Raw genomic sequence first — 17,794 nt, forward strand, 5'->3', positions numbered from 1 at the left:
AATGTCAAATCTAGCCTTTCTTTAACAACATAAGCAAACTGCTTTTATATTTAACCAACTTTTCTGTTTTATTACGTTTTAAATAATAATAATAACAATAGTATTTATTTTGTTTAAAAATGTGTTTAAACAAGTTTTGTTGTGAAAGCTATAATCCAGATTAGTGGCCTGTTAAATGGTTAAAGTCTAGGTTGGCCTTATACTTGAGAATAAAGTAATACAGTTTGTCCTTCTAAAGAATTCAGTTAACTTCCACAGTTAAATCATAAGAAACATTGTGTTACATATAATCCCTGCCATATGTTAGATCTGGTCATTTTGCTTATTAGAAACTTTATATATTGGAACTTTTAACAAGCATGTAATGATTATATTTAAATTAGGTGGTCTTTTTTCAAACACATATCTCTTCAGGCCTAAAGTGACCATGCCAATACCACACATTCAGACAGTAGTAGATGGTGTTTTTAACACTGTATGTGTTAGTCTAATTTGGTTGTATGGGGTCTACATTGACCTTCTGTGTTGTAAGTTATAAGGATTGCACAGCCATTAAGGATCAAATCAGCTTCTAAAAAATGTTCTGTGTTTTCTCCCTCTGCTTGCTTCTTACTGTCTTTGAGGCTCGGGACCAGCACTTCTGCTGTTGTAAGTATTTTGGTTTTCCAATATATTAACAACTGTCAGTGACATTTATATTAATCAGGCTGAACTTTAATCATATGGAGAACTTCAAGGCATGTTGAGGATGTCATTTAACCATTTGAATCAGTGTTGGATCAAGGACACATCTAAAACCTGCAGGACACCAGCCCTCGAAGCCTGGAGTTGGACACCCCTGACCTATGTTGTCTGTTCCTAGAACTTGTACAAGCTTAGTTTACTAGGAAACAAATGGAAATAACTTGATTTTCCTAATGATTTGCATTATGATGAGACAGAGTCACCTTTTGGTCACCTTCACATGTTTCTTTAAGCCCTGAGGCCTATCATTTTCGTTTCAGGGAAACATTGGTAGGGTCACATGATCATTGTTGGTCAGTTGATTGTTGGTGAATGTATTTATTACATTGTACATTCCTGTAGAAAGAACAGAAGCAACATTAAAAAGATAAAATAAAATCCACTGTCCTCAGGCCCAGAAAAGTGTCTCATCCTGTTGTCAGAAAGTAAACTTGTATTTGTGTTTCAAATAGGGACACCCAAATTCTGCAGAAAGCTCACTCCCTTCAGGTGGCCTTATTTGACAGTAAAATATGTGTGAAGAACAAAGGAAAAAACTCTTTGAACATCAGCTTTAATCAGCAGATGAAAAGATACGTTGTCAGGTAAGTCATTATTAATTTATTACTCTGATTTAAACATTTTGAAATAGACACGTATTGGGTGTCCAATTGTGTCAAGACTAAAGATCTCTAAATTATAGATTTTAAATATTCAAACAGTATTGCATATAATTAATTTAGACATGTGCACCAAACTTGATACTAAGAAACCTATTATAAGAACAACGTGTTTTACTGGAGATAATGAATGTTAAAATTGGTGATAATAATTATGGTACAATAATAATCATGATGACTATATCTGTTGTACAGATGCCAAGAATGGAAGAAACCTGTTTACTGCTCATCCTGCTGGTCTCAGGTCAGTGATTTTAATATTTTAAACATTTGAAATATAGTCCATGATCATAATGAGATAAACTGATGTCATTTGGGTAATCAGATTACATGATAATTTTTTAAATGAGATATTTATTAACACATTTAACACGAGGACAGAGAAAATCTGCATTTTCTGATACCACAATACCTGCATTCATTTTAAATGAATAAGTTCTTTATTTTTTCACATTTAGATTTTTGATTTATTGAAAATTTGGAGGTTTAATTTTGTAATAATAAATCTAACAAACTTCATGTTTTGGCTGCTTCATTGGGGATCAATATGTTTCTGCTTCTAGTTGTTTTTCTCCTCGTTCTAAAAATTACTGATATTAACCACATCCTGATGTATTGCTGGTGCTGGTCCTAAGCCCAGATTAAAGAGGAGAGTTTTATCACGTTGTTGTATCAAGATGCCAAAATAGACTGGATCTTACAGTGGTATAAAATAGTGTTTGCGTTCTCTCCGATTTTCTATTTTTATGTTTATCACACTTAAGTGTTTCACATCATCAAACTAATTTAAATTTTAGACAAAGATAGCACAAGTAAACACAAAATGCAGTTTCTAAAAGGAAGATCTTTATTATTAAGGGGAAAAAAAATAATGGAACATGAACAACAAAGTAATTAAGATCTCTCAGGGCTCTAGACTAACTTTTTGCCACAGTTGCACTGGTGCATCTAACTTCTTTTCTTAGGCGCACCAGCACAAAAGTTTAGTGCACCCAAATTTTTCAAACGCATTGCTTAACGCCGCAGTTTTATGTGTTCACTTTTTTGCGGGGGAAAATTGTTGTCCATACAGACAATATTAATTTGTAAATGATTAACTAACAATCTTGTCAACACAAAGATCTTTATTTGGAGCACAGATCTACAAGAAAGAGAAGTTACTTAAAAAGTGCTTGTGCTTTAATAATAATAATAATAATAATAATAATAATAATAATAATAATAATAATAATAATAATAATAATGGATTGCATTTATATAGCACGAGAACCTCAAAAGCAGTACAGTACAGTTCTACTATTCATTCACTCTCACATTCACACACTGCTGGAGGCAGCTACAGGTGTAGCCACAGCTGCCCTGGAGCAGACTGACAGAAGCGAGGCTGCCATATCACGCCATCGGCCCCTCTGACCATCACCAGAGTGCTTTGGCACTTTTTGGCAATATTGTAGACAATGTTAAACTTAAACTTACTCATCACATCAGCCTCCTCTGACGACCGGTTTGCTGGTGCCTGCCGCTGAAAAGCAGGGTGGAGAAAGGACATTTGAGCAGTGCATTTGTTGCTGCATATAATGTTTTCTGGCTTTACTGTGCTTTTTCAACGTTCAGAGGTTGATGGCTCCGTGTCAGAGCACTGGCTATGAATTTCAGATGGATCAGACCTTAACAAAAAAAGTTATCAATAGTTCTTTTCATCTTTTCTTATTACCCACAGCTACAGCCACTTCTGTTGGGCTTAGGCTACTCACTAGGGCTGGGTATCATCACTGATTTCTGTAATCCATTCACACTTGTGAAACTTCATCAGAGGTGTGAGCATCACAGCAGTTTCCTGTGTGTCAAAGTAACTGAGGATAAAACACAGAAAAACATGAAGGAGATTTTCCTGGCCTGGCTTTTTATAGCAGATAACCTTAAAAATATTCTGCAGTAGATCAAAAGCTGAATAAAACCATGAATCAATATATGAACATTACCATGCTGCTGAAGTGAAGCAGAGCAAAGTTACAGAGGTTTAATTAGAGACAGCCAAGCTTTTTGCAATTTTGCATAATTTTAAAAAGTTTAAATTTCTTCAGTATTGAGCAGCAGAAATTAGGCTTTCTTATCCGAGGTCATTTAAGTAAAAAAAGAAGAAGAAAGACAGTGGCCGATAGCACTGTAAACAACGGTAAACTGCTGGGTAATAAGCAAGCGAATAATTCAAAAAACAGAGATAGGAAACTGTTCTTAAAGTACACAGAGAGAGAGCTGTGCATGAAGTGTGATTTTATCATGGTGGATGCAAAACAGCAAAAGTAAGAGGGAATTAATGACGATGTTTATCAAATGTGAAGCGTAGTTTGGATCTTCTTTTCCTGCTTGTTCAGTGAATTTTGGTTGGAGAGAGACAAAACCTGCAGCATCAGAATCTAGCACAAAAAAGATGTAAACACAGAGCGCAGTCCCACCCCTGACCATCTCTGATTGGTTTAGTCCAGAGCTTCCCAAAGTGTGGGACCCGCTCCCTAGGGGGGCACAGAGCCATTGCAGGGGGGGCGCGGTGAGGAAAAAAAACACTTGGACACTGCTAGCATAATTGACAGATTATGCTAGCAGTGTCCAAGTGCTAGCAGCACCCACACAAATGCAAAGCAGGAGATGAAGCATCCCTGAATATGAATACGAACATTTTTCTTGTAAAACAAAGGGGGGCCTAGCAAAAAAAAGTTTAAGTTTGGGAACCACAGTTTAGACCAGTGGTCCCCAACCCCCGGGCCTCGGGTCCCTGAGTCGTTTGTCAGCCTCTCCCATCGAACTCAGGAGGCGGGGTTACCGCTGATCGAGTCAAAACCAATGAAACCATTGCTTTGGCCTGATGGCCATTTCTTTTAGAAGGTATTTTTGTTTAATAATCAGCGTGACCTCTTTATACATGCATAAACGTTATTAAAAGAAATAACGTTGGTGTTTCCGTCAGGTAGTAACTGCTAGGTTTAACTGTACAAAGGTTGTTCGACACTATGAAACACATACGGACTTCATGATGTTCGGCTAATATTTTTATTGTGAATAATAATCTTGAGGGTAAACGGCCCTGTACACCACGGAGTGAGCTCAGCATATCCACGATATCTTCAGCGCTCTGAGTTTCACAGCTGGGTCACATGAAAGTGTTGGCAGCATCAAACTAATCTAACAGTCATCTATGAATTCACGGGTCACACCAATATTATTTTAATGAAAATCTTCCCTATTACTGTCAACTATTCCAGAGACGTTGTAACAGAGATGAACGCGTCAGTTTGTCACAGGTCAAAGTGGAATGAAATTGATTGGTTGAACAGGTGTTCGTGATCTGTGTTATCTGCATTTTCATCAGCGTGAGAGACTCAGCAGCAGATTAGAATCAAGTATAATAACTTTTCTTTTTTTTAAAATAATTTACCAAATGAATACACACACAGAGTCCGTGGTTACCATGGTTACTGCATAAGCAGCTGTGAATTAAACAGCTGACACTGTGGAAATAACATGTTTAGTTTTAAAGACACCTTCCTGCCTTTAGTCTCATTCATGAGCAGTATTAGTTTTCTTCTCGTTTTTTATGTCACAGAAACACAGAGACACAAGACGAGTCGGAAAGAGACGATCGTTCGGTGAAATAAGGATCTGCGAATGCAACATGTGGAACAAGAGTGGAATATGTAAACAAACTGGTTAAAGTATAAAAAAAACCAAACTGTTAAGCTGGAACACCGGGGCTGTGAGCTCGGTACACTCTGTCAGCTGACTGTTAGCGGAGATAGTGACATCTCTGAAAACATCGGAGCACTTTTGCAAACATGTTCTATGTTGACAACCTGACCAGACATGTGAAGATTACGCCACTACCCATATGGAAAAGATGTATATAAATCTTATAAAGTTTCTATCTGTCTTGTGTGAAACTTGTATGAAAAGCATACAAGAGTAAAAACAGATATAAGATCCCCTGAAAAATTATATAATGAAACTTGTATGTTTTGGATACTTACTAAAAGAATATATGAAAGTAATGAGAAAGTGGCCACTTTCATGAGTAAATCATATAAGTTTTTACTATTTCTTTTCCATATGGGTACATTCGCGGCTAAAACACTATTAAAAGTGTAGTTGGTGACAGACAACAGGGTACTTTAAAACTTTATGCCACCACCATTGCTACCTGTGATTTGAAATGCATTCTGGGATACCTGGCTGCCCCAAGTCCACACAAGCAATCAATTATCTAGGATCAACCTGTTTTGACTGCACGGCAACCAATCAGATGTTAGAGAAGCTGCAGAGGCATATGTGTGTATAACTGGTTGGTGAGAGACCAATTAAAGTTTAATTAAAACATAATTGTTTGATTAAATTAAAACCATATGAACTCAAGTGAACCTAGAACTCACATGAGCGAGTTGTTATCGGGACAGGTGCACGCATACACACACACACATGAACCCACATGGTGGGTGAGGGGGTAAGGTTGAAAGAAATGTTTCTGGCTAGGTAGCACAACACAAAGCAGAGAAGAGAATTAAAAATGCTCTATTTTCTGTTGTCAGTGTGCTTTATATTGTAAAGTAGACCCTACAATAATGCATACAGACAAAAACCCAATAATCACATGACCCCGTATGAGCAAGCGATTTGGTGACAGTGTGGGGTAAGCCCTGGTGATAGACACAGCACAGGGCTGTCTTTTATGTTTGTAAGTTACTTTGTAACTTCCCACCTCTGGTTAGTCTCCATATACTTTGACTATTTAAATGGTTGTAATTTTTATTTTTGTAAATTTGTCTTTTTTAGTGATTCACCCAGGAGCACAGTTTCCGCAATAAAAACCTTTGTTTTATTTTTCTCAGGAGGACTTTCCACTCCTCCTCCCCACTCCAGAGAATACCACTTTGTGAACCAGAAAATGTCCTGGACTGAAGCTCAGAGTTACTGCAGAGAACACTTCACTGACTTGGTCACCATCTACAACAGCAACATCAACCAACTGCTTTTCTCAATGACACCAAGGATCGATGCTGGGGCTTGGATAGGGCTCTATGATGATCGTTACAGCTGGAAGTGGTCCATGGAGGGAAAACTTTTTTATGTTGGCAGTAAACATGAATTTTTGATCTGGGCTAACGGCCAACCAGACTGTGTAAATGCAAAGGAATACTGTGTGGCTCTTCAGGGACAAACACAGATGAATGATAGACCCTGTGGAGATTCTTACCCTTTCCTGTGTTACAATGGTAGGAAAAAAAATTGTTGCCCTACTTATCTCTACAATTTTATGAGATTCAGAATGTGTGTGTTTTAAAATTCATCCTTTTTTTGAATCTTTCACAGCCAGTAGTACAAGTTACATCTTAGTGATGGAGAAACAAACCTGGTCAGCGGCTCAGTCGTACTGCAGGACATACCACACAGACCTGACCAGTATAAGAAGCAAAGAGGAGAAATCCAACATCACGCTCACTTTGAATGGATCAGGGGTTCAGTATGTGTGGATTGGTCTCTACAGGGATCCCTGGGCCTTCTGGTCTGACAACACAACCTCCACATTCACTAACTGGGAGCCTTCTGAGCCTAATAATTATGATTCAGTTCAGTACTGTGCAGCAATGTATTTAATGTCAGGGAAATGGGCTGATTCCACCTGTGAATCGAGAGTCAGTTTTTTCTGTTTCAGAGGTGAGGCAATGCAAACATATTAGACATATTAGAATGCAAACACTGTAAGATCCTGTCATCATGTAAAACACTAATGTTTGTGTTTTTATATGTGGTTCATTTTTAGCAGGGAGAAAGCAAACAGTGCTGAAAATGAAGCTTCAGTCAGAGGCAGACATGCACAGCACAGAGATCCAGCAGCAGGTTTCACAGCAGGTCAGCAGTTCAGTCACAAACACAAACTTGACACAAGTTCAAACTATGCTTCATGTTTTTCATCATCTGCACATTTTGTCCAGCTGTCAGGCCTCATGCTGTCAAAAGGACTGACAGACTTCAGGATTCGTTGGAGGAAAGTCCAGAGTTACCATGACGACCAGTCACAGAAGCAGGACGGGGACGGTGACTGCAAAACTGAAGTCTGACTGGACTGAACCACTTCATGTGTGAAGTTAATAACATGCTGTGCTGAGCTGTCTCATCCTTTAAATCTTTCAATATTTCAGAGTGTAAAGTTTCACCAACAGCTCATTTGTTCAGCTGCAGTTGTAGTTTGGTAGAAATTCTTTAATCAGAGGTCCACTCACTAGTTTTCCTGATAGGCTCTAGTCACTTGTTTTTTGTTCTGTAGTGTCTATTTTAAAAGCTTTGACACTGTCCTTCTGCTTTTGCTGAAGGACAGTGTCCTGTAAGCCCCAAACCTTACCTGATTTCAAATTTGATCAGGATATTGGCTGTAATGTATTCTGGCAGGAAAATGATTATTTGGAAATGCTTAAAATGGAAATGATCATTTACTGTGAGGTGAGGTGTGGTTGGGGTGTGGACAGTGGTTGTGCTTTTGTAACGTTGAGGTATGGACAGCTACACACTGAGGCCTCAGTCCTGACTGTTCACATTTTATTCTGTAAAAACTAAATTTTCACTGCTTTTATAACCTTTTTAGTGGGGAGAACATAGCTAGGATTTAATGATTTAACAAATCTTTTAAATCCTTTGTCCTCCACAATGCTAAATGGCTGGGAGTCCTCAATCACCATGCTAACCAGGTCTTCATCTATTTGAGATTGTTCTCCTGAGGAAAGCACAAATATAAATATTACACACATAACTTATTACAGTTGTATAATGTTGTTATTAGTGATGGGTCGGTTGCAAACGAAATGGCTCTTAGAGCTGGATCTTTGACGTGAACGACGCGAGCCGGCTCCTTATCGCGAGCCGTGGGGTTTTTTTTCTTTCTCTTACCTTCTCTCTCTCTCACTTTTTTTTCGCTTCACTCAGCATGCGAGCCTTGTGCTTTACGCTTGGAAGAGGGGGGAGAGGCGGTAGTTACACTGAGGCTACGTCCACACGTACACGGGTATTTTTGAAAACGAAGATTTTCCGTTTTCATTTATAAAAAAAATCCCGTCCACACATAAAAGCCAAAAATGAAGGAAAACACTGCTAGGAACATGCCGAAGCAGCAGTTGGCACTATATTCCTATCCGTGTAGAAATGTTGGCCAATCAGAAGGCAATAAGCCTGGGTGGGAAAAAGTAAACAAAGATGGGGCATAGAAGCAGAACTGAGTCGTATGTGTGGAGGGACAGTAACTGTGTGTGTGTATATGTACGCATTTAAACACTGCAGAGAGTAAAATTAACAGTAACAGTATTTTGTCTTCGTCCGCCATTGTAGAAATTAATTTCACCAAAACAATAACGTAGCACACAGTGTGACGTCAAAAAATGCGCACACCTTTGACGCTGCGTTTTCTCTGTTTTCTCTGTTTTTCTCGTCCACACGTTAATTCCAAAACTGAGTTTTTAAAAATATCTACCCTGGCCGGAGTTTTTAAAAATCTGTTTTCAGTGACCGAAAACGCCGTTTACGTGTGGACGAAAGGCGCAAGCGCATAGAAAAATCTGCGTTTTCAAAAATACCCGGGTACGTGTGGACATAGCCTGAGTAGCACAGGAATAGACCAGGGACAACACCGTCACATTAGAAAGATATAGTAATCATCCACAACTATTTTCAGTTGCAGATGATAAAGGATTCAGAAAGTTTATTCATGCAGGTCCATATGACAGAGAATGTGCATCTTCTTTTTGTTTTCACATAATAATTTATGTTTAATTGTGTTGTGGTTTGCAGTGTTTTGTGTTGTTTCACTTTACATTTGTAAAAGGAAAAAGCTGAAAATTTAAATAGTTAAAAGTTGAAATGTGAATAGTTGGTTTTTGTATTATATGATTTATTTATTACATTTTATGTGGAGTGAATAAATAAAAGTATATTTACTGTGGCCGCTACAGACAAAGCACGTACAAACTTCAAATCACGTACAAAAGACAACAGAAGTACTTCAGGATGCTAGGGGGCAGTGTTGAGCTTTGTTACCTAGTGGCTACACAAGCCAGCAAGTACCAACAACCAGATTTAAAAAAATTATTTGACTATATATGAATGCTTGTGTATAAATACACAAACAATATACATACGCTTTCATGCTTTCAGTTGTGTAATTTAAGTGATCTAGGTAGTGTGGAGATCAGAGAAATATTTTACTGCTATTGTTCAAGGTCATCATCATTACCATTGCATTAATAACATTAATAATATAATCTACAGCATTGATATTGTATTCAGATGTTTAAACATACTGGCACCCAATTAGCCTTTATTACAGGTGCAGTTATAACCACTTTAAACTGTTGAGTTAAATATATAATCTTAAATGCTTTTGAATGCTTTTCATAATCTTAAATGTTTATATGTAGATTACATTGCATTATAAAAGAAAGGCCTAACTCTGACTACACTCTGTGCCAAAGTAGACAGGAAGCGCAGGCTTTTGCAGAGCGTGCTTGTGAAAGTGAAACTAAAGCAGAGTCTAAGTGTGAGTTACTTTGAGGAGCTGTTGGGAGGATGCTATTTGAATAACCAGGTTATTCATTATTGTATTTTATTCACTCATATCTTTTGATTACGCTTTTAGTAGAGGTTCTTGATTAAAACATTCATTCAACATATTACAGATATAGTTTCAGTTAGGTTATTACACATAACGATGAGCCTCTGGTCTGGTGGAAAGGTTACAAGGTTTTGCTGGTGAGGTGAGAGGTGAAACTGAGTGCATTTCAGGTTGACACACACACACTAGATAGACTCATTTATAGGTGAGAGGTTAATCATATTTTGTTTGTGACTACAAAATTGTGCCTGCAAAAGAACAGTTTGTTGCAGAACTGCTGCTGATGTTCCAGACGATAAGCGAGCGTCCGGCAGCGACAGGAAGCACCTGCCGTGCAGACGGAGATGATGTTCTTTTTATTGTGTCACATGTTGTCAACAGAACATTTGTGGTTTTGAAACTTATGCATGTGATGATGCATGAGGGGGCGTCATAAATGTCCCTGATGATATAAAATAACTGTTAGTGTATTGTTCGAGTGAGATCGATGCTGTCTGCGTACAGTGTTCATCTCCCACACGTGTGTTCATTAAAATCATCGTTTGACTCCACCCAGCCGGATCAGTGTTGTTATTTTGGAATTCCTCCTGTATCCCTCTCAATATTTGAACCCTTAACAGTAGCCCTGTTTTTGGAAGTTCAGTTCATGCTAGAAATGTGTTTTGGAGTTTGTACGTGTTTTGTCTCTAGGGGCCACCGCATATATTTATATATAAACATATATAAATAAAACCACTTTTTTTTTACATTAGTAATTCCTTTTGTGCATAATTTTATATTATTGTTAATAATAAATTAATTAAACAACAAAACAACCTGAAGAGCCGGTTCGGAGCCGAAAGAGCCGGTTGTCTAAAAAGAGCCGGAAATCCCATCACTAATTGTTATATCATTTAGTAACATTACAGCATGCTGTATTATCATGGCATTTGATGGCTCACCTGGTCTTGCTCCACAAGAGGGGTTTATATTGCTGTCATAGCTCGCGGCAAAGTTTGAACCACTTCCTGAATGCCCGACAATATTTTCACAGACCGGCCGTTAAGGTGTCGCGGATAAATACAACAAAATAAAAGTAGTACCGGTACCGAAAAATTTATTGATAACACACGTGAAAAGACCCAGGAAAACCGAGTTAATGATAAAAACGATAACAAAATAACGCTGAAAACCGATAAAAACCCTGAAAACCATAACTTTCACACCTGAGCCTCAACTCTCGCGGCCCAGTACCAAACGACTCACGGACCGGTACCATCCAATTGACAAACTCAATAATATAGGTAAAAACACTGCATACAGTACAACTCAAAAGCTTACTTTAAAGAAAATAAAAAATACTACACAAAAGGAAAAACCCTTCATTTGGTTGTATCCAGGGATGCAATCGAAGATATCACACGGCTCACAAAATCGCTAGCCCCGGGACGTCAGGCTAGCGATTTCTCCAGTCAGGCTACCAAAATCTAACTCAGCCCTGCCCGTCGGGCTATCGTAAGAAGGAAAATATATGTCTATGCTTTTGCATTCTTTCGCCAATGAAGCTGAGTAATTATGTCATTGGCATCGATGAGCCACTGTCAACATGTGACATATTGAAATCGCGTTTGAATTTGCACTTGTGTTTTGCTTTCACTTTCATTTTGCGATGTGCGAAAGGTGTGTAGAGAGCAGCAGCACTGATTGGTGAGTGATGATTAATTGCGCACCAATTCCTCTGACTTCGTCTTATCACTCATTAGCTTACTAATCAAACGCGACAAGTGAAATCTCTCGCAGCAAGCTTAAATATGTGAGAGGTTGAGTGCGCAAAGAATCGCTGACCATTATGTAAGTACGTGTGTAAAAGCAGCAGGATTTACGCTGGTATTTTAGTTCTGCTGAGCCAAATAAGACAGGTCAGGGTGAAGAAGGGGCAGCCAAAGAAAAGCCTACCACAAAACGGAAAAGTTATGACAAATCAGACTATGAGGCAAAAAGAAAGCGCAGCTTTTTTGGTTTCATGGACAAAAGAATTTCTGTGGCTGGAATATGACGAGCTAAATAACACGATGTTCTGACAGGTGTGTTGTGAGTTTCATTTGATTTCTGAGTCGACAATCGCCTTTGTTACTGGGACCAGTAATTTTAAGAAAGACCCCATCAGAACCCATGAGAAATGCAAGAAATGCATTATTGCCCAGTCAGCAGTATCTTTCCCAGAACAAACAGCAATTGCAAAACACATACTGAAAATAAACCAAGCACAACAAGAACTCATGAAAAATCTGTTTAGAACAGCGTGCTATATTGCAAAGAGTGAACTACCACTGGCAAAATTTAGCAGTCTTTGCAAACTTCAAAAAGCAAATAGCCTAGATCTTGGTTCCACTTACTTCTTACCCGTGACTTCAGTGGAAATTTCAGATTCAGGATCTGACACAGACTGATTCATGTTCTACACAGTTCTTACAAGTTCATAGAAATTTCTGTTCAATTAGAACCAAGTATTTGAGTTGATGGTTGTAATTTTTATACAGTTGTTGTGATTTTTATTTTAACAATTTTTTTGATTAATTTTTGTTTCCATTACAATATTATACTTTAATGTATAATATTGTAATGGAAACAAAACATAAAAAAATTGCTTTCTTTTTTATTCGGGCTACTTAAATTTATTTTGGGCTACCAAAAACTGAAGAATGCCTGCCCGAAGGGCTACCAGAGATTTTGAAATTTTGCGAGCCTTGTATCATGTCCTTATATAAACAGGAAGTGCTTGGTCAGCCCCTCGCACACATCTGTTTTGGATTTAGGCCTAGAACAAAGGGACAAACAAAGGAGTGTGTAGCCAAAGCAAGAAACAAACATAATGTACCATAAATTTACCTGTCAACAGAAGAAAATTCAAATCACCTGATGGTTGAGTAGTATTTGTTTTAAAAGCGTATGCATGGCTGTAAACTGTAATATGATGCTACTACAAACAAACTGAGGATGGTATGTAGAGCAAAGTTACACCAGCAATGTCTAAACTAAAGCATTATAACCAACTGTAAAATAACATGAAATAAATTAGAAATATTTTTAAGGGACAAGTGGTGAATAAGTTCAAGCCTACCACTTTGTCACAGTTTTATGTAGTGTGTTAGTTTGTTTTTACTGCCTTGGAGCAACTGTGACCTCATCGTTTCCTCTGGGATTAATAAAGTATCTCAATACAACCCTGATGTACTCAAACTGCTTGGTTATAGATTTAAGGTACTTACATTTAACAAAAAGGCCTCAATCTTCAGTATACAGTTAGGATCAGCAAGGTTTTGGGCTGTTATCACATTGTGTGATGTGGTGAAAGTGCAGCCCTAGTTTAGGCTTAAATGTTTCAGACCTTGCCAATAAAATTTTCGTGAGTAAACCTGGAGAAGCGTCAGCTCAAGATATTATTGTTGTCATTGCTGTGGATATTTACCTGATACACTGACTTGGTGAATAAATGTTTATTGTTTATGTTTTTAATAACTGATTTTGTAGCTTCTCTTAGTTTAGCACCAGGTTTATAATCTTGCTAGCTAGTTAGTGTTAGCCTAGCGGTGCTGCTGCCGCTGGGCTCGTGTTACTTAAAAATTAACACTTGTAGAAATGTTTAGCTTATTTTAGAGTTTAGAAATGTGTTAACATAGAACGTAGAATTATTGTAGAGACACTGACACTGCCCTCAATGTGATAAAGGCCTGACTGTCATGGACTTAGGAGTAGATTGTAGGAGACCCCTGCCCCATTTGAACTGTGAAAGGTCTCAACATTTGTAACTGGATAACTGTGGTCTGGAAGGGAGATGGGTTTTATGACCTCTAGGGAGTGTCGAGACAACGCCGGTCTCTGCGATTCTTTTGGTCCTGGTAGAGATCACTCTGAGATGTTTCCATGTTTTACACAATCCTTTTATCACCCATTATTCTTACAGATGCATCTGGAGATCAGCACACTGCATTCCTATGCAGTCCTATGCTAAAGGCTGATCCAAAGAACTCCACACAACAGTTACAGTTATAACCTCTGGTCTCCTCCCCCCTACAGTAAACACCCCCACAATGGAAATACACTAGTACAGTGGCCAAGGGTGCTGACACCCTGACCCCCACCTCCTTTTAAGGTAGTGTCCGTTTGCCCTTTGTCTGCCCCTCACCCTGAGTAACTCTTGTTTCATGCCCTGGGGGTGGGGGTTGATTGTCCTTCTGCCCTGTACCTCAGTTCTTTGTTCCCATCCAAGGCCTATTTTCTATTTTGTATCCTTACACTCATTACCACAATATTATAATGTTGCAAGCAATCACAAACTACATTCTCTTTAACTCTGATCTACATTAAGGAATCTATTCTCAACAGGAGTCACCTACACCCACAGTGTTTTAACTGTCACGCACACTCACTCACGTGCACACACATGCATACAGGTATGCGTACACAGTCACACACGAGCACTCACATAGACACAGACATAGAGTTTGCAGCACACCGTAGGGGGGTTTTATGATGGGGATGCCTCTATAAAGCTGGCTGTAACTAACAAAGGGGTGAAGATTTTCGCAGAGGGACACACCGGCCTCGTCTTCCCTTCTAGCACTAGGTTTACTAACCTGCGCAAATTTGCGTAACTTCCCTAAATCCAAAACCACCTAGAATTACTGGCTTTTTTATTTTCTGGTGCAAGTCCCGAGGTGTTAATCACCCCTGCTGAGATTTTCACAGGTCGTCAGCTCGTTTCTCCTCCAGCTTTTGTTGTGCAAACCACCCATTATCCTTGAGGCCTGGCACATTTGCATTTGTTTACTCAGAGTTGCTCAGATCTAAGTCAGGCCAAACTTTCAGAAATGCCTGCCGTATCTATACAAAATATCCCACACATTGACTGACCTGCAAATATAAAAGACACACATTCACACCTCATTGCCATATTACATATGATATTTATATAAACCCATTTAGAGTGAGGTTCATGTAAATTTACCATTCTCTATTTGTTTATCTTCTGACAACGTAAGATTACAAGTGTGCTCCAAAGCTTCCTTTGGGTGGCTGTAGCTCAGGTGGCAGAGCGGATCAGCCACTAACCAGAAGGTCGGTGGTTCGATCCCCAGTCTGCTCCAGTCTGCATGCCAAATATCCTTGGGCAAGATACTAACCCCATGTTGCTCTCCGATGCATCCATCGGAGTGTGAATGTGTACGAATGTTAGATACTCAGCACTTAAACTTAGAAGTGCTTGTGTGAATGGGTGTGATTGGGTGAATGAATTAGCTGTATAAAGCGCTTTGAGTGCTCGGACAGAGTAGAAAAGCGCTATATAAGAACCAGTCCATTTACCATTTACCATTTGCCTGTTAGACCTGGGAATGCTGCAGACCATCAGAGAGTGCATGGTACATCAAGCCCGCAGAACAGAGCCGGACTGGAATTTGTCAGTTCATGAACTGATGGCATTCATTTCAATCCTGTTTGTAAGAGCAATCATGTGTCCTGTTGGTGCCATTGTGGATTGCTAGTCATATACAGTGGGGCAAAAAAGTATTTAGTCAGCCACCGATTGTGCAAGTTCCCCCACTTAAAATGATGACAGAGGTCAGTAATTTGCACCAGAGGTACACTTCAACTGTGAGAGACAGAATGTGAAAAAAAAAATCCATGAATTCACATGGTAGGATTTGTAAAGAATTTATTCGTAAATCAGGGTGGAAAATAAGTATTTGGTCACCTCAAACAAGGAAAATCCCTGGCTCTCACAGACCTGTAACGTCTTCTGTAAGAAGCTTTTCTGTCCCCCACTCGTTACCTGTATGAATGGCACCTGTTTGACCTCATCATCTGTATAAAAGACACCTGTCCACAGCCTCAACCAGTCAGACTCCAAACTCCGCCATGGCCAAGACCAAAGAGCTTTCGAAGGACACCAGGAAAAGAATTGTAGACCTGCACCAGACTGGGAAGAGTGAATCTACAATAGGCAAGCAGCTTGGTGTGAAAAAATCAACTGTGGGAGCAATCATCAGAAAATGGAAGACATACAAGACCACTGATAATCTCCCTCGATCTGGGGCTCCACGCAAGATCTCATCCCGTGGGGTCAAAATGATCATGAGAACGGTGAGCAAAGATCCCAGAACCACACGGGGGGACCTGGTGAATGACCTGCAGAGAGCTGGGACCAAAGTAACAAAGGTCACCATCAGTAACACACTACAACGGCAGGGAATCAAATCCCGCAGTGCCAGACGTGTTCCGCTGCTGAAGCCAGTGCATGTCCAGGCCCGTCTGAAGTTTGCCAGAGAGCACATGGATGATACAGCAGAGGATTGGGAGAATGTCATGTGGTCAGATGAAACCAAAGTAGAACTTTTTGGTATAAACTAAACTCGTCGTGTTTGGAGGAAGAAGAATACTGAGTTGCATCCCAAGAACACCATACCTACTGTGAAGCATGGGGGTGGAAACATCATGCTATGGGGCTGTTTTTCTGCCAAGGGGACAGGACGACTGATCCGTGTTAAGGACAGAATGAATGGGGCCAAGTATCGTGAGATTTTGAGCCAAAACCTCCTTCCATCAGTGAGAACTTTGAAGATGAAACGAGGCTGGGTCTTCCAACATGACAATGATCCAAAACACACCGCCCGGGCAACAAAGGAGTGGCTCCGTAAGAAGCATTTGAAAGTCCTGGAGTGGCCTAGCCAGTCTCCAGACCTCAACCCCATAGAAAATCTGTGGCGGGAGTTGAAAGTCCGTGTTGCTCGGCGACAGCCCCAAAACATCACTGCTCTTGAGAAGATCTGCATGGAGGAATGGGCCAAAATACCAGCTACTGTGTGTGCAAACCTGGTAAAGACCTATAGTAAACGTTTGACCTCTGTTATTGCCAACAAAGGTTATGTTACAAAGTATTGAGTTGTATTTTTGTTATTGACCAAATACTTATTTTCCACCCTGATTTACGAATAAATTCTTTACAAATCCTACCATGTGAATTCATGTATTTTTTTTTCACATTCTGTCTCTCACAGTTGAAGTGTACCTCTGGTGCAAATTACTGACCTCTGTCATCATTTTAAGTGGGGGAACTTGCACAATCGGTGGCTGACTAAATACTTTTTTGCCCCACTGTATATATATATATGTATATATATATATACACACACACACATATATAGATATAGATATAGATGTGTGTGTGTGCGTATAACTAGACTTTATGCATATTATGTAAGGTGTGGCTATATAAATATATGTACAACTCTGTGTATATGTGTTTATGGACAGGCATGCAATGTAGTGACAAGGATTGACAAGAACTAACATGGTGTATTGTACGCTGCAGGTAAGGAAGGAAAGTAGCCTTGCAGGGAATGAAAGACCTGAATCTCTCATGGTTGGGGGTTGGGGGAGGGTGTCTTTGCACAACAAAAGCAGGAGAACAATGGAGCTGAAGACCTGTGAAAATCTCAGCGGGGTGCCAAGAGGTGTTAGGGTTGGGGGGAATTTGCACAGGCTAGTAAATCTAGTAGTAGGGACTGCACCAGGGAAAAAAAGGCTCAGCAATTCTAGTGCTAGAAGTGCATGCTTAAATGAAGATGATTAAAGATGAATAAAAGTTTTGTGAAAATGACTACTGAGTTCCGGTGCCGTCTCTGGAAGTTTCGATGAATAAAAGAACCGGGGTGAAACTGATTTCGCAACACACCACAGCCTTAAAAACCTTACATAAAACTATGTCAGT

At 39.4% G+C, this 17,794-nt stretch overlaps 2 protein-coding genes across 2 annotated transcripts in view; one reads left to right on the forward strand and one right to left on the reverse strand.

Moving 5' to 3' along the window:
- LOC146521164 (protein NLRC3-like) overlaps positions 1-17,794 on the reverse strand; it is a 482,659-nt gene that overhangs the window by 355,012 nt on the left and 109,853 nt on the right. The gene's annotated exons all lie outside the window — the stretch shown is intronic.
- LOC146521186 (C-type Lectin CRL-like) lies at positions 6,788-7,742 on the forward strand. Its single transcript, XM_085154605.1, has 3 exons — positions 6,788-7,106; positions 7,213-7,301; positions 7,385-7,742. The coding sequence occupies exons 1-3, from the start codon at positions 6,788-6,790 to the stop codon at positions 7,508-7,510; spliced, it is 534 nt and encodes a 177-aa protein (XP_085010731.1). The 3' UTR covers positions 7,511-7,742.

Source organism: Neolamprologus multifasciatus, chromosome 3, assembly GCF_963576455.1.
Source record: "Neolamprologus multifasciatus chromosome 3, fNeoMul1.2, whole genome shotgun sequence".
Lineage (NCBI taxonomy): Eukaryota > Metazoa > Chordata > Actinopteri > Cichliformes > Cichlidae > Neolamprologus > Neolamprologus multifasciatus.